The 23,106-nt window shown below is 39.1% G+C and overlaps 1 protein-coding gene across 2 annotated transcripts in view; it reads right to left on the bottom strand.

Moving 5' to 3' along the window:
* The window catches only part of SRBD1 (S1 RNA binding domain 1), a 125,024-nt gene extending 107,675 nt beyond the window's left edge, over positions 1-17,349 (bottom strand). Inside the window, exons 1-11 of one of the 2 annotated variants that reach the window (XM_039698021.1) lie at positions 17,147-17,349; positions 16,058-16,165; positions 12,014-12,167; positions 10,689-10,765; positions 10,101-10,266; positions 8,667-9,017; positions 7,034-7,200; positions 5,618-5,735; positions 5,329-5,467; positions 2,437-2,533; positions 1,134-1,269 (exon numbers count right to left, since the gene is read on the bottom strand). In XM_039698021.1, the coding sequence (XP_039553955.1) occupies positions 1,134-1,269; positions 2,437-2,533; positions 5,329-5,467; positions 5,618-5,735; positions 7,034-7,200; positions 8,667-9,017; positions 10,101-10,266; positions 10,689-10,765 (1,251 nt within the window). In that variant the 5' untranslated portion in view covers positions 12,014-12,167; positions 16,058-16,165; positions 17,147-17,349. The remainder of the gene's footprint in view (positions 1-1,133; positions 1,270-2,436; positions 2,534-5,328; positions 5,468-5,617; positions 5,736-7,033; positions 7,201-8,666; positions 9,018-10,100; positions 10,267-10,688; positions 10,766-12,013; positions 12,168-16,057; positions 16,166-17,146) is intronic. The other variant, XM_039698022.1, reaches the window with a different exon arrangement.
* Between the last annotated feature and the right edge of the window lie 5,757 nt (positions 17,350-23,106).

Raw genomic sequence — 23,106 nt, 5'->3', positions numbered from 1 at the left:
CAGGAAACACTTATGCAACATGTACTGAGTGAACATCATGGTATTCACCACTGTGAGAGCAGGTAAAACCAAACACTCTTTCCCAGCTAAAGTATTTCTTCAACAAAAAAGGACACAAAAGAACCCGTATATAACAACATGATGAATCGACCAATCTTTGTCAATGTCACCACAGCAGCCAATAGATTACTCTATCAACATTTCCCAGCCCTCTGGAAGCAACTTTTCACCAGATAACTATCAATATAGGTACAGTAAATGTTCATGGTTATTACAAGAGAAAAACCACAGGTACCTCTTTAAACATCTATGCAAGAACAGCCCATTGAAATCAAAAATAGCTATTTAGTCTTTCACCTAACACCTTTCATATTGGAAAGGGGGAAAACAGCTTAAAAATTAGCCTACCCATGTTGTGAATTTTTTTTGTAAGAAATTAATCCTTAATTAATTCAAAATACACTGGTTTAAAACAGAAAGCACAGAAAAAATGAGAGCATATCAGAGCCTTCTAAAGGAAAAGGACATTTCTAGTTAGAAGCATCTAAGTGGTCTGTCTTCTGTGATACTATGGTTTGGGATTATCATTTGTTTTTATTAATTGGTTTTTGTTGGGTTTGTTTTGGGGTTTTTTTAAGGACTGTAAATAAAACAAGAGGCAATTCACTTGGTGATTAGTTACGAATTAGTGCAGAGGTCTTGACAGTTGCATTGAGTGCATCACACTTCTACCTTTGAACTTCAGTTACAGGGGTAGCCTAGCAGTACAGCCACCAGCTTCTCATCAGCTGGTAATTTTGCTTCAGCCCTTCTTTCTTTATCTAGTTCTATAAGTCTAATCTTGGGGCTTAGGATAACTGAAGATGCTCCATAAAGGAAAAAGAAAAAGATTACTTGCAAAACAAACCCATTTTTGGGGTACTAAATAGCAGTCCTTTGCTCTGTTTCTTAAAACAGAGATCAAGAGCTTATTTCTGCATTTCAAGAATTTGAAAGCCTCTAATACCTCTGATAACTGTAAAGAAAAAGAAAATATCTTTAGAAACAGTTTTAAGGAACACAATTCAAAAACAAAGCAACATTTACTACAGTTAAAATTCTAAGAAAAATACCATTAAAATTTCAAGTTTTACCTGATGATGCTGAATATTCTTTATATTACAAGAAAACTCATGGTACAGTTGGAATTTATCAATATCTTTTTCATTTCCATTTTTGGATGACACTTTTGCCAATGTTGATTGGATTGAAATGTACCTTTGCTGGCATCTGAACAGAAGAAAATCAGATATTTATTAAGTATTTTAGCATGAAACTTGTAACAAGTCATTACTGCATAGATCAGATATACATTAAGTTTGGAGTCTGATCAATTACAAGTTATCTTAACTCTAATTACCTGCAGAACTGGATGACATAACTCCATGCTGAGGTGACATAATGTGTACTGACTGTAATATACCAAGAGAAGACATTCAAGCAGAAAAAGCTCACAGCCCTCCTCCTCAAGGGAATGCAAACTCAAAAGCCACCACCTGCACTTCAGTTATGGGTTCAACTTCACATAACAAATTTTGGGAAGTTGCAAAAAAAATTACAGTCAATCCTGAATACTCCTCATGATTATCATATATACAACACACCTCAGATGAACAGGATTCACCATTAAAGCACTGAGTATTCAATTAACGAACTTCAATGGTCAAAATAATGAAAGTGACAGTCAGGTAGTGACAGCACATCCCTTACAAAACAACCCCCTTCACTGAAATTATCACACTGCTGTTTCAAAGCAACTCTGCATGTTCCTAAGGTGGTGCATGTTCTCTAATAACTTTCTTCTCTGCCCCAGAGGGCACATATCAGACAAAATGAAATAAGTGACTATTGCTGTGTCACACCAACTCCCCAGACATGACAACACTGAAGTCAGGTAATGTAAGAAAACTTAAATTCTGCTAACAATTAAAGAATCACTAAGTCCTGCTTTAAAAACAGTCATATTTGTTTGCCTTATTGGCTACCAATGCCAAAATCAAATCATCACTGCACACCAGTTACACTGACAAATCAGTGTCAAATCAGCTATTGGAGCAAGAGCTTAAGCAGACTCACTTCTGAAGAGTTATAGCTTGAAGAAAGCACAAAGAGGGAAAACTCTCTCATGGGTCACTAACTGCAAGGGAGATCTGCTATTCACAGGGCAGAGCACAGAGTTTTTCATTCTTTCAGAGTTACAACATCACACCATGCTCACAGCAGATCTCTACTGCACTGACAGCCAGAAGGGCTAATGAACACACACAGGAATAGCCCCAAATCCATCCCACAGGAACACTGGTTTCACATCACTAAGAAAAAGTCCTGCATCTGCCACTAGGAGACTGCATTTTACCATGTAAGCAAGGAAATTTAGAAAGTAAGAACACAACTTACAATTTCCTGATAAAATCCAGTGTATCTTTATCTTTAGCAAAGATGTCTGCTAAAATATGCTGCACTCCAGCCTCTACTTCCTGGATATTCGCAAGCCCTTAGAAGAAAAATAATTATAGAATACGTAGTCACTATAATATACAGTTAATAATTACAGAAAAAGTAATAAAATTACTTTACACAGCTGCAAATATATGCAAGATGAAAGGGAACCGATTAAAGGTATCTGACTTGCAAAGATTTCAAAGAATTCTAATTCATTAAAGTTTTTACCAACTAAAGCTTCCTTTCCAAAACCTCTGAAACTATATTTTTAATGAGCCTGAAGTGACCAATGCATTATTGTAAGTCAAAATTATATTAAAATTAGAGAAAAAAAATTATTTTTACTTGAATGCTAACAGATCTTAACATTTGTGATGTAAATAGTACAATAGTAAAAGTGGATATTGAAATATAATTTTTGAAAAAATTAAATATAATTTTTGAGTTTTTAATAAAATTAGCAACTGCAGCAGAAGTCTAGTTATTTTGCTACTGGTATGAAAACTGCCTGAAATTCTTTGCAGGTAATACTGTATTTTCTCTGTGGAAGAGTTTTATATTTCCACTGCATTGTAGCAGGACTTAGCACAACAACACTTTTGAGGCCAGGGTACCATCAACCTCTCCTATGAAACACTGAAGTTATAAAATGTCTTTGAAGACATGGAATTACAAATGTTTTCATATCTCTGGAGAAGTAACAGAATCATTCAGTTAATTTCCAACACACAGAACCCATTCTTTCCTTCAAATGGCCAAAAGAGGAAGCACATAATTCTCCTTAGCAAAGGGATTGAATTAGACCAGAAGCAGAGATAATGAAATAAAACAGACATCTTGTATTTTAATTCGCTATATCTAGCTCTGCTTCTAGCAAGAGTCAGTAATGAATGCCTCAGACCAAACAGCAAGAATCCTAGAGCTGGCAGATGCAGCATTAACTGTCTCTTACAACACATGCTGCTGTTCACTCCTCTGCCTAATGGACAGCTTTATTTACACCATTTTAACAGCCTGCACAGCTTTACCTATTCATTGAACCCAGAACCCTGCTTCTGGTTAGGCTATAAAGTGACACACTCTAAAAAAAAAAAATTATCTTGCCCCTTTTTAAGACAAGGAAGCTAAACTTACCTGCTAGAAAAAAAAAAGTGAGAATAAGAATACAATATTAAATGTCTAAACTTATCAGAAGTTGTAAATTTTGGATCCTTACATCTATGAGTTACTATTTCTCATGTAGAAGTGATGTCAGAATACAAAGCTAAGGGAATTACGACATGCATCATACTGAACACAGACTGAGACACTCAAGTAGATTATTTAAATGAGATGACATAGGCCCAAAAAAGTCAGAATTTGAGAAATAATCAAAGTTCCCATTCAACAAGCACCACTCTCACAGGCGTTTTACTGTGTCCAACAGCATGTGCTTGTGTAATTAGAGAAATTTTTGACCATGCATACAACTAAAAGAACAAAGTTTTCTGGTTAGCCTGCTTCTTTAACTTTACAATGTCAGGCCTTGGAACATGACCTGCTGTTTTTATTTCAGTTTATTTTTAGGATAAGTTGAAAAACACTGAGAATTTAAAAGAATCAAAATATTAAGATTTGATGAAAACTTTGCTGTACTGCAAATGGCTCATTCCTTAAAAAAAACCAAAACGCTCTGATCTCAAGTTGTATATAAGCTGTCAAACTGGCTCCCAAAGTGATAAAAGTGACCCAGTTCATAGATGTATATAACTTCTGATTTCCTTCAAAGGCAGACCATTATATAAACCTAAGCAGGACTATTTTTAGGACAGAATTGAAAATAGGTGTACTGATTTCAAAAAACTACTGTTTATGGTGCAACAAACAGCAATTCCTTTTGAATATACTCTAAATAATTTATCTGAAGTTTCACAGAGATTATTTTTTTTGGCTCTTTAGACTGCACCAAAATAGTCAGATATATGGCTGCAATACAGTGCTGTATGAAGTAATGACGTGTGCTGAAATGCAGTAATTTAATAACCAAAATATTTGGTAACAGATTTTCGTTGCAAAATTAGCAGAATTTTATGAGTAGTTCTTAAATAAATTGAAGTGGGAAAACTAAGAGCCAGCCTTACTGAGGAGGTTCAGTACCTTTATGCTGAAATTGAAAAAGTACGTGAAAAAGGAAAAACAAATCAAAATTGAAAAGGGAAGAATAGACATACATTTCTATTTTAACATCATACAGAAGGCCACAGCAATCTTCACATTTTATTGTCAGAGATTGCCCCCTACAGATCCACCCATAACTGCATTCACAAAGACAGACAGTTCAGCAATCTATACGTGACAATCATGCTGTTAAAAGTTCTTGCTCAAATTACAGAAATTACATCTTCTGCAATCCCTACTGTCATTCAGACACAAATTCTCCTGCTCACTCCCAATCCCCTAGGCCAGTTTTCATTAAGATATGCTTTGCTGGGTGACATTTCCTTCTGTACAGACTATGAGCATAAACCTCTTGTACAATCAGCATTGAATCTTCAGGAATACAAGGAGAACAATGGAAAGGTCTCGGATGTGTGGTGTGGTTCCCTCTCTCTTACCAGTAAATACAGATGTGAACTATAAGGTCTCCAGATTTATGTTATTTCCTTACCATAGTTATTACTGTTTGCAATACAAAGAGAGGAAAGGCTGAAGAGTCATTAAATGTGTTAACATGTTATCACATGTCGCACTGCTGAATTTCAAGTAGTTGCCTAACTTCCAGCAACATCAGAACAATTAAAGTAATTTCCCTCTTAAAATATTTTCAGACATTTAGAACATTACTGCTCAAAGAAGCACAGCACTTACCTTTGGTATTTGGTCTAATGTAAGAAAAGAGATTGAGTTCCACAGGATTCTGCAGAAGGGAGAGAGCAGCAGGTTCTAATCCCAACTGCTTGGCCCTCTGGGCTTTGGTGCCTTTACTCCCAGTTTTATAAGGTGCAGACTTATAACAAAAAGAACAAACAAAACAAAACCAGTTATTAAAAAGCAGCAAAGTATTTAAATCATGCTTTGCACTTGACATTATACACTATTTGGTTATGCAAGATTACACTTAAACTAAGGTTGATCTGAAAAAGATTAGAGTACTGACCACATGGTCTAATTCTTCCAAAGTTCTACAATTTAGCAATCCTTTTAAAAGGCAACTGGATAACTTTCCTTCTTTCTTCAACTTCTGTATCATTGTATGTGTCTTCTTTGCAACAGTACTGAAATGCAAGAGATTAATGTTAACAGTAACATTTCACAGTGAATTAAAATGTCTGTTGATTGTGACCATATCTATTACTTGGCTCAAACCCCTGAAAATTGTATCTCATGTTAACCTTCCAATAATCTAAAAGTTTCTAACTATTTTTGTCTCTCTTCAGGTAGTTCTAAACTGTATCAAAATATCCTGTGGTAGTTCTAAGAAAAACCATCAAGTAACACTGATAGTAATTACTGCTCCACACATTTTTGTAATACTATTGGCCTGGAAGCCAAATAAAAAGGCCCTAGAATAAATCTACACTGATGATACAAGATACAGATACAATTTATATCAAAACAGTTCTGCAGCATCAAGTAGAGGCTACCAGATTTAAACTCCTAGGTCTTCAGTAAGGTACATGGAGGCAAACGCAAGCAGCAGGGGTATTTGGTTATTATTTAATTACTTGTCAAGACAAGAACTCTCAGGCCACCTTCCCCCCTTGGAAAGGATCTCTTGGTAGGGGTTAGCAGGGAGTACAAGGAGGACAACATCAAGCTGACAGAACAGCTGACCAGTCTGTTCTCTTGCTATTTCAAGACAGGGACACTCAAAAGTAAGATGGAATGAAAGCAGTCTCATCCACTGCCACAAGCTTTGCTGATCATTTCTTTCCTGCAGTGATCTGGGATAGTTTAACCTCATCTCCTGGCACACTCCAATCTAAGAAGGGCTCTTCACTAGAAGCTTCCCTGACCCAAGCAGGGAGCCAAGGGGCTCTTAGCAATTCTTTTTCTAGGAGTGAAGCTTCCATCTCATCACGATATGTATTTCCAGCAACTATTAACTACTCTTTTAGTACAAGTTTTTCTGTGCAGTTTTAATAAACTGCAAAGAAATTGGAAGGTTAGTTTTTCTTTGGCAATAATTCTAGATTTCTTGTTACTTAGAGAAAAAACAAACAAACAAACAAAAAAAAAACCAACCTCCCAAAAAAACTAACAAAACCACAGATAGATATCAAGCATAATTACCCCAGTTTCAAACTATTTTATTTCTCAGTTCCTTTACAGGTGTTCTTGTTACTTAGAGAAAAAACAAACAAACAAACAAAAAAAAAAACCAACGTCCCAAAAAAACTAACAAAACCCCAGACAGATACCAAGCATAATTACCCCAGTTTTAAACTATTTTATTTCTCAGTTCGTTTACAGGTGTAGTGTGTACAAGGAGGTAAAACAAGAGACACAGGAGCAGCAGCCAGTTGTTACTCACCTCCCCCCAGATCCCTTCTGGTGCTGCTGGCTCACTTACCGCAGCTCTTCCAACGCGTGCTGCACTTCCCGCAAGGCGTCGGCCTCCAGGTTATTGATGAGCTCCTTTCGGTACCGAGCAATAAAAGGAATCGTGTTTTCCTCTTGAAAGAGCCAGATTAAGTTTGCACATACCCATGGTTCAACATTTGTTATTTCTGACAAGGCCTGTCAATTGAGAGGGAAAAAAACCCAAACACAACAACCAAACACATTTAAGAGAGATGGTAGATTGCTTTAAATAGCCTCTTATTCAACATCCAAAACCATTCCCAAAACATTGCACTGGCCAGCAGAGACTACTGTCCTCCCCAAGACAGGATGTCAGGTTCCTCATGCATCCAGCCACCACAGCCAGCATTTCAGCAAGACATGCAGCAACCAATGTTTCCAGATACTTCTAACCACAGTAAGAAATGCAGGAAGCAGTATCTCTTGGGAAATGAGGAAGAAAAAACAAATCAAAATTATAAAACAAAGCAGAAACAGCAGTTTATGCTATTATGCGTATACAGCATAAACAGTACACAGCAACACAGAAAACTTGGAATTTTTTTTAAAGCCCACACTGACATACCTCATGGTTCAGCTAAACAAACAAAACCCACAAAACCAGAGCTGATCCAAATCCCACTCAACCAGGAAACTAGCAATACCACTGATAGTGCCAAGACAAACCAAGCCTTGCAAAGTTAAACATTATTTTGTACCAACTGAGCTTTCTAAAAATATAGGGTATCAATATGGAATCACTGACACCCTATACAAGCAGCTTATCTCAGTAACATTTTAACCATCATGATCTGTTTGCACTTCACTACAGTAGTTACCATAGAGGGCTGATACAAAAGCCTTTCAAAAGTTTCATTCTGAAGCCTAAAAATATAACAACACCTGCACAACCATATTCACTCCTTTTAGAACACACAGCAGGATCAAATTCTCCATATGTGTTTCCAGGAATATGTGAGAAAACTCACAAAATTTTACAGCTTTCTTAAGTAGACTGTACTAAGGATGATGAATACAATATGTCCTATCTATTCCCACTCTATTAATATTAAAATCTTGCATGATCACACTCAGGCTTCCAGCACAAGAGCTATGCTAAAACTGCCTCCACCTGAATGGCTTCAAAGTTAAAATCCTACAAAAACAAAGATATCTCCCTTCTCATCACTGTTGCATGAGGAATGCAAATCTCCTTCCTGACAGAACAACAAATTGATAAAGATTCTCAAATGGGTCTCTGCAACTAAGTGATCCACACTGACTAAATACTAAGCTGTAAAACTGCACACAAACATCCCAAATCTGTCAGCATGCCTTCCTGTGGGAGTTTCAGTTGTGTACATCCACCAAAAACCCCATGTGCTCATGCAGGAGAACCACGCAAACTGTTACAGGCAAGCTCTGTTCAAAGGACACCCAAAGTCACAGATATTAGAATGATGTAAAAGTTTGAGGTTTTAACAGTTACCAACCAACATCTATATTTATACACATTTTATGACAACCTAAGCAGAGGTTAAATGACAACTTCAGAGGACTGAAATTGTATGTTAAGATTGTAAGTGCTAATTACACAGGAAATAATTTAATTGGTACCTCAGAAAAGGAAAAAAATCTCATACCTGTACAATATCCCAGTTCATTTCAAATTCTTCTTTTATTTTCTTGCCTCCCAGATTTTTAACTGGCTTTCCTTCAGGACATGCATTCAACTTAATCTTTTTAGAGGGCGGTTCATCAAAAGCCAACTCTTCCTCGCATTTCTCTTGTTTCACTACAGGAACACTTGTTGAGGGTTTTTCATCACTCACTAAAGTCTTTTCGTTTTTCCCTTGGAATGAATTTATTTCCATTTTCTTAGGCATTTCTGGTGTTCGATTTAAACTTTTTGGTTTAGTGCCTGCATTTTCTTCCTTAGGTTTCAGAAGTTGCATTTTATTATCTTCTACAGGTGCAATAGGCAAGGATGCATCCTGCCAAAAAGATATTAAAACCATATTAAGCACTGACTGTTACAAAGCGGTTCAACATTTCATTTAAACTCTAAATAGACTTGCTACCACACATCATCTTCCCAAGTAATGTCTCTGGCAGCAAAATGCCAGCCAGAAACCAAGTAACCTGAAATGTATCTTGCATGGAGGAAACAATACAAACACACAGAGCAGAACTCTGATTTAGATCAAATAAAATTATTCTGCAAATAATTTAATAGGACCTTCCTTCAGAAGACACTGACCTACAATGTTTCCCTCCATTCATGTCAACAAACCAGGAAACAGCAGGGAAGCACTTCTGAGGTGTTAGGTTCCCAGCATGGGAACTGGCACTGAGATCTGGTCTGCCAAGATACAGTTTAACCTTGGACAAGCCTCACCTTCTTTACTGACTTTCTGCAGAGATCATCCTCAGAAGTCAGAAGGACTGGCTTTTGTCATGATGTGATTTCAGAAGTTAACAGCTGACAGAAGTATCTAATTTTCAATATAACGCCATTCTATATTAATAATAATAAAACTGCCATGCAAGGAACAGCCATGCAAGGAAAGGTAACCACAGGCTGCCTTTTCTTTTGTGTTACCCAAACAGTGAAAAGGTGCAAGACAACAGAAGTGCAATACCAAAACCAGAGATATTACAGAAAGAGCAGAGGCATTTATTCATTTACATTGTTGAAAGATATCCAAGGAAAATCACATCCTATTATGACTGGCCAAAATTTTCAAGAAGGACTTTGTTTTGTGTTACCCAAACAGTGAAAAGGTGCAAGACAACAGAAGTGCAATACCAAAACCAGAGATATTAGAGAACATTGTTGAAAGATACCCAAGGAAAATCACATCCTATTATCACTGGCCAAAATTTTCAAGAAGGATTCTTAGATCATGGACAAATGCAAAACAAAGCCACCTTTATCCAACATACTGAACATTCACAGGAACAGTGGAATTGTATCAACTTATGAGACTCAGGCAACCAACTGAACCAGTCAGAAAAACTGTTCATGTTACTTCCCAGGAACAGTAATTAAATGTCTCTTGCTTATAGACACTCACCATTTCCTCTTTTATTGCTACCTTTTTGGCCATTTTCCTGACCACAGTTGACCGTGGAGCAGCAGCTTTTTTAGTTTCTGCCTTAGTTTTCTTTGGCAAACGAGGTCTCTTGGCAATTTTGCTTTTTGGCTCCCATTCCTCCTCTTCCTCCTCTGATTCAGAGGTCCTGAAAAACAAATGAATCAGCAATGTTGCTTATGAGAAGAATAAAAAGAAATACATAACCAAGCTAGTCTTGAGTGGTTTTTGGCATGAAAGAAAGTGAACAGGAAAAATCAACAGAAAGGTAGAAAGACTCAACAGATACAGGTCTTTCACACTGCTGCAGAGCTAATGGCTTAAACAGTCTACCAACTTTTAAGATGTATATACACCTTGTACACATGACTCTTTGGACAACTGGTAACTCACTTTAACCATATCTTCATTATGAGCATGAAGAAGCCTAAGCAATTTCCATTTTAGAATTGAAGTTTTGTGCATGAAAACTTTTTAATCAACTTCTCAGAAACTGAACATTGTTCTTATCCAATTGCTTATGCTTAGCATAAACCTTTAAAAAATTCCCAAGGAAAAAAAAGATCTTACGAATTAAGAAATGAAGGTAGATCTTCTGATGTAGGGGCTTTGGCTACACATTTCGCCCTCCTTGGTAGAGATGACATCTGAAACAGAGGAAAGAAGAGAGAAACATAACATTTAGTTGAAGCTGCATTCTCTTCAGCTCACTGTCAAATATGCCCTAATAATGTCTTCAGCAATCATAAAAGTTTCCTCTAGAGCAAGTTTGGTTTCCTCAGTATCCAAGAATTTAGGCCACAGCAGCACACATTCAACAATCTTTTCAACTAAGCAAACAAACCAGCACCATAACCTCTCAAACTACTTTTCTCTTCACATGGAGGTAATTATTTGGCCTGTATGTAAAGTTGTTCTAGCAAAAAGGGCACTGGTTCTCTCATTTTATTGGGTGTCACATATAATATGCCAGCCTTTCCTCCATCCATTTAAAAAGCATAGCAAACTAAATTGAAATCTAGTAAAGTGAGCTCATGTGTGGTTTTGATAGGACAGGACAAGGCAATTGTCCATTTTAAGCTACATTTTACGTTTAAAGACTATGTGTTGCTTGTATGCACAATGAGAGCTATTATTTTGAATTAGCTGCTCCTTGGAATATAGAAAGCACATAAAACAACTGCCAAAAGTAAAAAAAGGAAGCACACACTTTCTCCTGACCCAAGATCCATGCCTAAAATAGCTGTATTTCAGTTAAACAGTTACAGAAATTTTGTGATTGGGCCCATGAATTTTAATAATCATATTTAGCAGTCTTAGTTAAAAAGTGTTAGGTATCCTCAACATTTTATCTGCCAGAAAATCAAAATAAAAACTTAAAAAGCAAAAAACTCTTGTAATTTATTTCAATCATTACAAAATTCAGAAGCATTATTCTACCTATATCTGGTACAATTTCATGGTTCTTCATATTTTTATACCTTGACCTTTGATCCAGCCTTACCATTGCATTGGGAACCTTAAAGCTCCATGTTTGCACAATACATATCAGATAAGCATTTTCCAAGGTGCCATTTAACTCAAGGGCAAAACGCCCTTTAATCCAACTTCACTCTGTTCAAGCACTAGAACACACTTGTTATTAATGGCTTTCAGAAGTTTTCCTTGTAAAGCAGCACACAAATTTAGGTGACAATTTTCAGCACTGCGGTCAAAGAAGTAGTATTGAGGGTCACATCAAAAAGCACCATTGGCTCACTTGCAAAGCACCTTCTTGGAGCTACAGTCTTGGTCAGTAATAGCATTTCTGTGCTGTTCCATAATGTGACTGGCTGGAATGCACATCTACCACAGAAAAACACAGATCTCCAAACAACATGACAAATATTACTCACCTTATCAGCTTCCCAGGTGCCTTTTCACTGTCAGTTCTGAGACACCCCCAAACTCATCCAGCCACACTGCTTCTCTGGGTTCATTTGCTCTTTATACCTGAACAGCCATTATCACAATTCTGAATTACTTATTTACTCATATCACTTCAGAGTCCTGAAAAGAATGTTTCCATTTTTATATGATACTTCAGTGTGTGAATGGGAGATACAAAACATATTAAACACCATGACTTCCAAATTTAGGTAACATCCAAGCCAGACTGATCCCTGATCCACTCTTTTGAAGGCACTGAGACACTTCATCCTTCTTTTCAGCTAATACAACTAGCTGGGTATTCCAGGAAAGTGATCAGTTTTTAAACACTAACCAGCTTCTTCATGGGCAGCCATTAAGATCACTGCAAGAAGGAAAAGACCAATATCCAGGAAAGTGATCAGTTTTTAAACACGCTAACCAGCTTCTTCATGGGCAGCCATTAAGATCACTGCAAGTAAGAAGGAAAAGGCCAATACACATGGTCTCTCACCTGAGGTCAGCATTGCCCCTACTGAGCAACACCACTCTAAACATCCCTGTCAGTTTGGAACACTCAGCATATACCATGAAAGTTCTGGAGCCTACCCAGAAGCCCAGGAAGGAGGAAAACCTCATCTGGAAGGTCCTTTTCTCTACTAATATTTCCCCCCTCAAGTGGCTGAGGGTCTCAAAATATCTGAACATTTGTGTCATTACATTAAATAAGATTATGGCAGGAGTAATGCTTGCTTTTTAAAGTTAACTGAACTTCCTGACATCCAGTAATGGTGACCTATCTAACACTGCATATCTGCAGAAGAATAGGAGATGAGCTCCTCAGTAATTCTCCATGAACAGCCAAGCTGTGGTCAGAAGTCAAAATGGAGTTCTACAGCTGAAAATAAAAGCCAATACCAAAAAAGCATATGTAAACTGCAAAATAGGGCTAAATTATAACCACCTCCCCTTTTCATAATGAATACAACAAACTAACTGTGCTTTCTATTTGTAGAAAAGCATCTTATAGCTACTACATATATACTTCTTGTTTACAAAAAGTAATTTTGAATTAGAACCCACAGAAGTACTTCTTGTTTAATTTCAAATTGCCAGACAGCTGTCTGCTAAATTTTCCTCCTGATCCGCCTATGCTGGGGTGTGCAAACACCTACATTTAATGACTAAGAAAAACAGCCCTTCTGTGATTCACTGCAGAGGAGGAGGCAGGGAAGAGGATGAAAAAGAAACAAGTCTAAATGCCACTGATGATGAGAGATAACTAATACAGAAAAGCTTGGAGACAGTCCCTGAAGTAAGGCAGGAAGACTCAAGAAAAAGGCAAAGGCAAACACTGTTAAGTCCATATGGGGCACCTAGAACACTGACTGCTGCACTGACCATAAGCTACTGCCAGCTCCATGCTCCACTTCTGTGGGGATACAGTCCCCCAAATTACCTACCTCAAGTGGTGAGGGAACTGGGAACAGCTTTATGCACCCTCCCACAGAATGCTGGGATCAAGCCAGTGTGAAGTTGGCCACTTATCTCCTATTATACTTTCCAGATAGACTAGTCTCAGTGGGAAAACTGCCTTTAACACTTCCTTCTCTGTCAGCTCCAGTTAACCATATTCCAGTATTCCATATTCCAGTGAGACTTGGTTTCTACCCTGAGGAAAGAAATGATAGTCCCTTCCAAATTCAAAAGAATCCCACAGCTGTGGAAGAGCCAATTACCCAACTGGGAAATAAAGAGTAACCTATTTATATCAGTCAGGTATAAATAGGTATTCCTTCCTGTATCTGTATTCAGTTTTGATACACCTTATCACAGATGTTCACAGTGCTTGGTGTTTCCTTATCAGCTAAAGGAAGTAAACACACAGTATCCAGAATTGTGAACAAGTTATCCAGGTCATTCTGGTTAGGATTTCACCAGCTTGACAATTGTCATCTTCAACTTCAACATGCTCTGCTCCAGCAGCTCTTCTCGCACTTGAAGCTAGTAAACTTCTGGCCAGTAACCATCAGCTAACACACCTTTTCTTATTTTATGTACACTGTCAGCAATCTTTTAATTTCTGACAATGCTGCTCTTTAAGAAAAACAATTCTTACTCATCTCACCAACAATATTTTACTTCCACAGCAGGCAACATGAGCTAGACCCTGGAAACTGTGGCCTTGCCCACATAGTTAAGCTGCTGATTGCTGTTTTCATTTCAAATCTGTCAGTGTACAGATTTGTAGATCTTTTGCTTATGTAAGATACAATATTTTACTTCCACAGCAGGCAACATGAGCTAGACCCTGGAAACTTTGGCCTTGCCCACATAGTTAAGCTGCTGATTGCTGTTTCATTTCAAATCTGTCAGTGTACAGATCTGTAGATCTTCTGCTTCTGTAAGATGGGCTGAAACCTTAATGCTGAACCTTCACACTAGACCCTTGATCTTCTGTTCAAGGGAATCAAAACTTGCCTGCTTGTCCATGTCCCAAATGACAGCGTGACACATAATTGCTTGAAACACACTCTTCCACCACTAAAGCCTGGCTTCTCCACAAAACTCAGCAGTTATAGCATGTTCTTCAAAAGTACTTTCCAGGTAAAAATTAAAGAAATTCACAGACCTATTATGCTGTCCAGTGAAGAAGAGCTGAAACTATTTAAATAATTGCTATTGTAGATAAATATATCTCCTAGGTCCACTCTACAAATAGTTTGGCATCGGTTTTGTTACCAATAATTTTGTTCTCACCACTTCTGTCCTCTGCATCCAAGGCACAGCTCCACACCACAATTTGGATGGCTGCAAATAGTACACTTCTCCCTGGCTGTCAGCTACTCATTAAAATAAGGCTACTGAAGTTTGGGGACAGGCCACACAAGGAATAAAGACTGAAAAAGTAGCTCTCATCCTTTACTGTGCAGAATCTTAATATGGGTATGCACAAAACACACAGCAAGGAAATAATAATTTCTCTGGTCTCTCTCCCCAGATAGGTCTAGTCTGCACACAGAATACAAGTAGATTGAGGTTTTAAAGACCTTATTATATTAAGGAGCAATCCAAATCTCATTTAAAGACTGCTATTCTCTTCAATCTCCCTATTCATGCAAAGGCACAACCCATTAAAAATAAATTTCTTCTTTATGTGAATCCCAGTGGCATAAGCAACTGCTTGCAGAAAGAGAAGTTTAAGAACAATTTAAAAGTAATTAGTTAAAAAAATTCTCACTCCCCACCACCATTTGCCCAACTCCCCCAACTAGCACACACCTCTTTTAAAACTCCCATCAGTAGAGCAATGATTTTCAGATTCAAAAATAGCCCTAATAGATTTTCCTATCTGAAGGCACAGGATAAAAAAAAAACCTAAAAACAAAACACAACAACAAAAACCCAAACAACCCAAAATACCACCACCATCACAAATACACTTGGAAATTAATTTCATTTCAGTAACTGCAACAAGCCCTGTCCAGCAGAAAAGCACACAAACTTCTGAATCCCTTTTCTAGTTAATCCAAAGCAACACATCCCTTATAAACAGGGATCCCTCTATGCAGGAAGCTCCTCAAACTTTGCTCTACAGCCTTTGCTTTTCTGTCACAAATAACCCAGCAAGAATAATAGCATTTTACAGTTTAGCTGCTTCTGAAGTCTAACAATATTAGCCAAATCGGAATTTATAACATGAAGCATCTGGAGCAGGACAAAAAGAGCACTATACAAATCCCATATGACAAGGGAATTTTGGACCATTGTTAGTAGAAGCAGAATGGCCACTTCAATAATTATAAGGAGAGTCTCAACAGGTTTTGCTTGTCATTTTAAGATACCTTCACTGCAATAACATTCTAAGGAAAAGAAACATCAAAATGTGAGCATACAGCCAGCAGCAAGGGGGAAAGATGGCAAGCAGACCAATGGTAGGGACTTGTATGGAAATCTTTCTGTCTCTCCAGGATTTTATCCTGCAGAGGTAAGTCAGCTGAGTTGTACTTCCAAATATAAATTCAACTTACTGTAATCCTCTTGAGGTTAAAACCTTGGAGAACTCCCAGACACTTTTGCTCAGAGAAGCTAGTGCAGATTTCCAAGGACTTTTCCTGTACAAAGTCAGTCAGGCCTGCCTGAGGAAGGAGTTGCAGACACAATTTAGGATCATCCAGCACTAACTGTAAAATTACAACCACAAAGAAACAGAGAGACATACAAAGTACACACATACACCAAAACAGTCCTCAAAGCTAATCAGAGAGGAAAAGGTGTAAGAACCAGTAAGAACATCACCTACTGGATTTACTTACAGAAGTACCATTAAAAAAGCAAAGCACAAAAATTGTGCCCCTAGAAAGTGCATTCTATCCTCTGCCTGTTCCTGTAACTGAGGGTACCACTGAGGAAAAGGAACAACCGTGTTATGCTGTAACATAATGAATCAGAAGTAAATGAATCAGAAGTATGCCCAAGAAAGGGAGGACACAAACACTTTTCATGCATTTTCTTCAATCCACTGCTCTCAAACCACCTATGAAGACATTATCCAAAATCAGGGGATACTGCTTCTGATGCAGCAACAGATGGTTACATCATGTGCAGGTATTCCTTTTCTCCAGTCCACCCAACCAGCCCCACAGAAACGCATCCATCCTGGTTCATTAAACAGGATGTCCTCACTCCCAAAAGGATATGGAAAACACACATCTCTTCTGCATGGCTACAGCCCCAGCAGAGTTTATCACACCAGAGCACTCATTTTGGAGGCTTGGAGGCAGAAGGGAGTTGCGAGCAAAGCAGTGTTTGTTGCTTGGTGACTCACTACCACCCCAAATCACTGCTTTTCGGCCCAGAAACGAGACCGTGATGAAAATACACTTTAAGTACTGCGAAGCCCTATTCTCTCCCTCGCGACACCGATTTCTTCAGATATATTGACAGCGTTCAACAGAAAAGGCTAACAGAGTTAAATGTCACCCCCATCGCCTGGGAAAGGCATCAGCTCCGTGGGAGATCCACGGGAACGTGCCACCTCCCAGTCGCCTTCCTGTCCCTTCCAGCTGTCCCGTTCCAGCCTAGCCAGGGGTGCCCGCCCGCACCCGCGGTCCTCTCACCCCCTCGCAGGGGTCGGGCAGTTCTCTCCCCGGGCAGATGGGGTGGGAATGGAGGGAGAAGATCAGCCTCGTTTCGTCCTGAACCACAGAGACAAGAGCGAGCCCCTCGCTTGCCGGGCGCTGCGGCGTGGCACGGAGGGCGCCGGGGCCAGCACGGCGCCGCTGCCCGCCCTGCTTCACCCCCAGCCCGGTCCCAGCGGCGGAGGGGCTCTCGCTGCCCCTCACACCTCCCTCGTACTGCCCCTCACACCGCCCCTCTCGCTGCCCCCCTCACAGCGCCCCCGCCGCCCCGGCAGCGGCCCCGAGAGCTCTCCGGAGTGAGGGGTTGAGGGCCTGCGGCCCCGAGGCTGCCCCGTGGCGGGAGCATCAGCCGCCTTTCGCTTAAACCAAGGACAAAGGGCGGCGATGCAGAAATGACCCGGTTCGGTTCCGGGTGAATGGGAATTCGAAAGGTGTTAGCCAAGGAGCAGGGTTTTTTCACGCGGGTCTTGGGAAGCAGAAGTCGTCGTTGTGTGAAGCTGAGATGCTGCGTCAAAGGTGACTGCAGGAGACGCAGAAGTAAATACACGCCCTTTCAGCCCTCGGAGTGGAGAGGAGCGTGTAGATACCAATATCCATTGGATGCTCGTGTTCTTTATCCATGCCCACTAAAATTTGCATTGTTTTTCCTTAAAAGCATTTGTGCACTAGTGCTGGAAAAAGTATACAAGGGCTAGGTGCCTGGCTTAAAATTACATATAAAGTTATGTTTCCCTGCAGTCTCTACCTATTCCTTTATCATCCATATCTTCTAAGTTAGTGGTCTGCAAGGATCCTGTGAAGTCTACATCTGCTGCAAAAAATGCTTCTGGAGCCATCACCAGAAGCATGGAGCAAGCACACTGCTACATTAAAGCTGCCTTTCGAGCTTCCATTACCCTAAAAGGTCTTCTGCTTTGTATCATAAATATTTGTAACTTGTGGTCATAACTACGAGCCAGCTGTCCTCCAGCCTTGGAACAGCAACATCTTAAATGTAACTAAGGTGCTATAAACTTAAATAATTCATAATTTTTCATCTTGACTTTATAATAAATGTGTGTTTAACAGTCTGGAATGGTTTTAAACACAATAATGTTCAATGCAGTGTGACTGCTCTCTTTGTATGGAGTTTACCTGACCTCTTTAGCTTTCAGAGGCCTGGAGAGAGACGTATGCATGTACTTGTCTTTATGCATGGGCTTGTACCTCTGGTGTGAAATCTTCAGCTGATATAAACTGTCACAGCTCTGTTGATTTAAATAGGGCCTGTGATTTACACAAGTTGAGGATCTGACTCACAACCTTCAATAGGACTGTTCACATATTTAAAGGTAATCAAGTGTCCAAGTGTTTGCTGGCTCAGAGCTGATTCGCCTGGAGTTTTGTACTAGTAAGAGCTGAGCAAAGGGTAGTTTAGTGTAATACTAGGGAGCATGAAATCATGTTAGATCATCAGGTTTTCAGATGAAACATTGTCATTTATGATAGAAAAGATTCTGGTTCTTTTTATCTCAGATCAGATTCTACTCTTACGTCAAAACAACTTTTAAATAAGTATAGGAACTCAGTGCACTATGTAACTAAGGACAAAAGATTGCTACTATAAATACCTTGAAAGTCATATTTAAAGACTTGGTCTGATTAAATTTTGGAATACTTAGAGTGCAACTTTGTGCAGAATATAAAAATACTGCCTGTGTCATCTGACTCCTTTGATGCACTGCATTAAAATTCCTATGTCTAAGTACATATCATGCAGTCAACTTTACTTCTATTAATAGTTTGAAATTAGGTCACTGTTCTTGTAAGGATAGGGTAAGCCTGTACAACTGATTTAAAAGAAATTACCTATATGTAAATGTTTGGGTTTCTTTCTCATGCTCGCCTACAATGACACCATTCCTTATCTATAATCAGTAATTTTTCTGCCTGTTCTGGCATATTATTCTATGCTGGCAGGTTTTTGTAGATTTGTTTATAGTGACCCCTGCTGCAAAAGATTAAGACTGACGTTTCTCTAAGCCTTTAAAAAGACATTTACCCAATTATTTCTGAGTTCAGCACAAAAGAACCAACCAGATGTAAATCCAAGTATATCTTGGATCTTACAATCTAATCTGAATAATTTTCAGTAAAATTAGTTGCATCATACAACTGCTTTTCCTCTCTCACGTAGGATTTACTTTCTAATGCAATGCAATATAGTTGCAAAGTAAAGTAGCTTCTCATTTTCTAGAGGAAGGCTTATTCTTTGTGTTATTGTTCTTTGATAAGGGCTAGACTTGACACCAGTAAATCAATGTCTCAACTGCTACATGTAACTGTTTTCAGAGTTCCACTCAGGAAAGCATGTGCTTATGTTTATCTCTGTTCAGGATAGCAAACTGCTAAAAAAGCAGATTAAAGTATAGGACTAAGTTTAAACAGATTACCCCTCTTGTTTCAGAAGTACTTAAGTGTCAGCCTATTCCAGTATTGCCCTCAATAAAATGTTTTCTCAAGCTTGGCTTTAAAAGCTTTACCAAGATGTATGTGCATGGGTTCTTTTACAAAAAAAAAAAAAAAAAAAAAAATCCACGTGTGCTCTGTGCTGGGCAAAAGCTGTGCAGCCATAGCTAGTGAAGCACTTAACCTCAAAACTAACAGGCCCTGCTAACAGAGATGCAGCTTCAAGCTGCTTCAGCTTCCTAGCAGCCTCCAAGCTGCACAAAATAAGCATCTACTTGCTTGCAGAAGACACTTGAGGTATAGCCATGGTAAAACCTCACATCCATATGTATTAATGTAAATGTTATTGTACAAATATATATGCCTGATATGTTTTTTTTAAAGCTGTTTTTAAAGAGTATTATTTAGGCTGCAAAACTAAGCAAAAAGCCATGCTTTGAGATCCCTGTGTAATCTTTATACTACCCTTTGTGCAAATATTTACTGATGAATGGAGACATCCCACAGAAAACTGTGAGACCAGTGTAGTAAAATAACCACAAGGAGGCAGAATAAAAATCTGAAATCTCTTTCCCCACTGAGTCCTTCACATTGCATTCTCAGCAGCATTCTCATATTACTGAGTGCAATTTTCTACATCTGATGGACAGGTAAAAGTTAGATTGAGTTGTCCCATATAATATATTACCAGTGAGGATTGAAAACTGTGTCTTATCCACAGTAGCCACAGTTCAACATAAAACCGGTCAAACTTGTCATTTTAATGTAGGGTGATAGATTATGGGTCCTAATAGTGGTTGGGGGAAGAAACTCAGCTTAGCTGCTTCTTATTCTCTTTTTCTGGGATTTGGAAAATTGACGCTGCCTGAAATGTCAGGAAGGGAGATGAACCAGTGGGGCAATCTGCTGGGTCTCACTCTCTCCCCCTCAAGAACTGGAGAAAATCCAGTCCTTCACAGTGTTCCCAAAAACTTGCCATTGGGGGCAGCTGCTGGATTACTTATGCTGCGAGAGTGCAGTCTGGTTCTTGGCCATGTTGCAGTAACATGCTGAGGGTCATATGGTCTGTACTCAGGTTTGATACAGAATGTAATCCATACTTCTGTTTCCTACCTCAGTGCTTTGGCAGCTTGTGAGTTAGCTGCTTCTGCAGCCATTACTGCTGCTTTGGTGGTGGTGGTGTGAGCTGAACCATGAGATCTTCATGTGTTGTTATCATCTTGGCAGGCTGACAAAAGTTTCCTTAGGAGTGCGACTGGGAGAAGAGAGTCAGTGATTTTTAGCAGTCCATTTCTCAACAAAAAGTGACAGTGTGTAATGACATAAAGGTGTATGTACATAGAGGAGGCTGGAGAGGCAGGAGAACTCTGCCAGTGCACTTAGCTTGTCAGACACCGGAAGGCCCCAGTCCAGAAGCAAGATAACTACATGAACCTAAGCTAATGAGCACTGCTGAGAGGCAGGGTATGTTATTTTGGGCATGGTGCCACATTAGCATGACTCTACATCTTCCAGACAGAAGCTTGCAAAGTCTCGGCAGCTCAGAGTGTGAGCAGAGTTTGCTTGTGTCTGTCTGCACCTGTCTGCATGGCCTTGCAGAAGAAAAAGCAGCAATTTCCCAATTAATTAGCAAAGACTTTATGCAAACCATACAGATACAAGAGGATCCACCAAAAAGGAAAAAAACCTCACCAAATAAACAAAATAAACACTTCTGCTTCAACAGCTCCTCATTTTTTTTTAATACCAGATCCAGAAGAAAGGATGATATTGTTAGAGTGTGTTTGGAGAGTTTCTGAATTGCTCCAGAAAGCCCTGGTATTTATCCTCACTGCCTTGTTGTTTCCCTGTTGTGAAGGACAAAGGCACAGACAAATTACCTACCTTGTGCAAACGTAGAGAACTCTACCAGCAACTTCAATTGGTATTCCATAGATGAATAGTTAAATATACAGCTGCAAGAAGGAAGATAGTGTAGTCCTTCTTCCAACTGATCCAGCAACCCTTTTGTAGAATTACTCCTGAAGTTCTGTTCCACGCTCATATATCCAGTGTATATATACATAAGAGAATGAAAAAATAATTAAGTCTTGGAAGGAAGCTAATGGGTGCAAAGGACTGAAGTGTGGGCTTGGACTGAAGTGTAGGCTATGGTTCCTGGGTTACTGCAAGCATTTATTTTAAAGAGGAGGTCTCTTCAGAGTCAAAAACAAACATGGTTTAGGGACTGCCAGACAGAATTCTGCTTCAGTAGAGATCAGTTCTGATTTCTGTAAATAATGCTCAGGATGATAGGAAATGCCTTCTGGGCTGCAAGAGTTTTCTGGAAAAAGTCACATTTGGGAGAATCAGAAGTAAAATCCTTCACTCAAAGTTAGACCATTGCACTATCAAAAGCCATTATTCCAGTACTATTATCTATATAACAGGATTTATCGACTTTATTTTACCTCATATATATATATATATATATGCCTATCAGTTTTCTTTGTGTGGAGCTAGGATACCTCAAAGGCAAATCAGAGTCTCCAGTTTCTCTCCTGACTCTGCAGAAGCACACAGGTCAATACATTCAATAGACACAAGGCCACATGTCTTGTTACAGAAAGACTGAATCCATCACTTTTGAATGAGGAGATGATGTTGGCAGGTGGAGGAGCCTCAAAACATGTCCATTATTCCTGTCTGTTCAAATAGCAACTTAAGTGCTTACAAATTGATCATATGCTTTCAGCAAACTAGGAAAAGGGCTTAATTCTAGGGAACATAAATCTGAGTCTCAGACTCAATTTCCTCCTCTGCTACAGATGTCCTGTGTGACCTTCGACAAGTGACTCTTTTATGTGCCTCAGTTCCTCATTGTTAAAAATGGCTACTAATAACACTAAAATTAGGTGTAAGGATAAACAATGACTATGATATGCTCAGGCACTTGCACATAAAGGAGATGGATAAGCATGTCACATTTCACAGGGAAATTTCTGCCAGAAAAATTTTGACGAGTTTCAGTCAGAGCACGGACACTAAACAGTGTCTGCTGTTTGCCCCCTTCACTGCAGGTCTGTTACTGGCATGCCAGTTTATACAGGCATACATAACCATTTCTAACCAAGCAACCTGTTGGTAATTTTGAATCAAGAAACTTTATATGTAGTCAAAATGTAGTCATAGTACTAGATATCCTGATAGAGATCATTATTTGGAGAACTACTTTCATGCTCAGTCACCATTTCCTGTCTTTTCCCATCCTTGAAAGCCAGCTGATGCTTTAAAATCCAAAAGAGGGCTTTTAAGTGTGTGGTCAAATCCACACAGCTGTAAAGATGAAAATAAGAGTCACTTAAGGCCTTTATGACCTGCCTGAAATTCCACTGTCTTCAGCAGAGCTGCAGCTGGAGATGGATTAGTCTGATCCTAAATGAGAAAAAGATGCAGCTCCTGGCTGCAGGGAGAGATGTGTTTTTAGATCCAGCCCTTCTGCCTTCCCCAGG

Source organism: Passer montanus, unplaced genomic scaffold (genome assembly GCF_014805655.1).
Source record: "Passer montanus isolate IOZ18808 unplaced genomic scaffold, ASM1480565v1 scaffold12, whole genome shotgun sequence".
NCBI lineage: Eukaryota > Metazoa > Chordata > Aves > Passeriformes > Passeridae > Passer > Passer montanus.
Note: the sequence above shows the minus strand (reverse complement) of the source record. Positions and strands in the feature narration are given on the sequence as shown.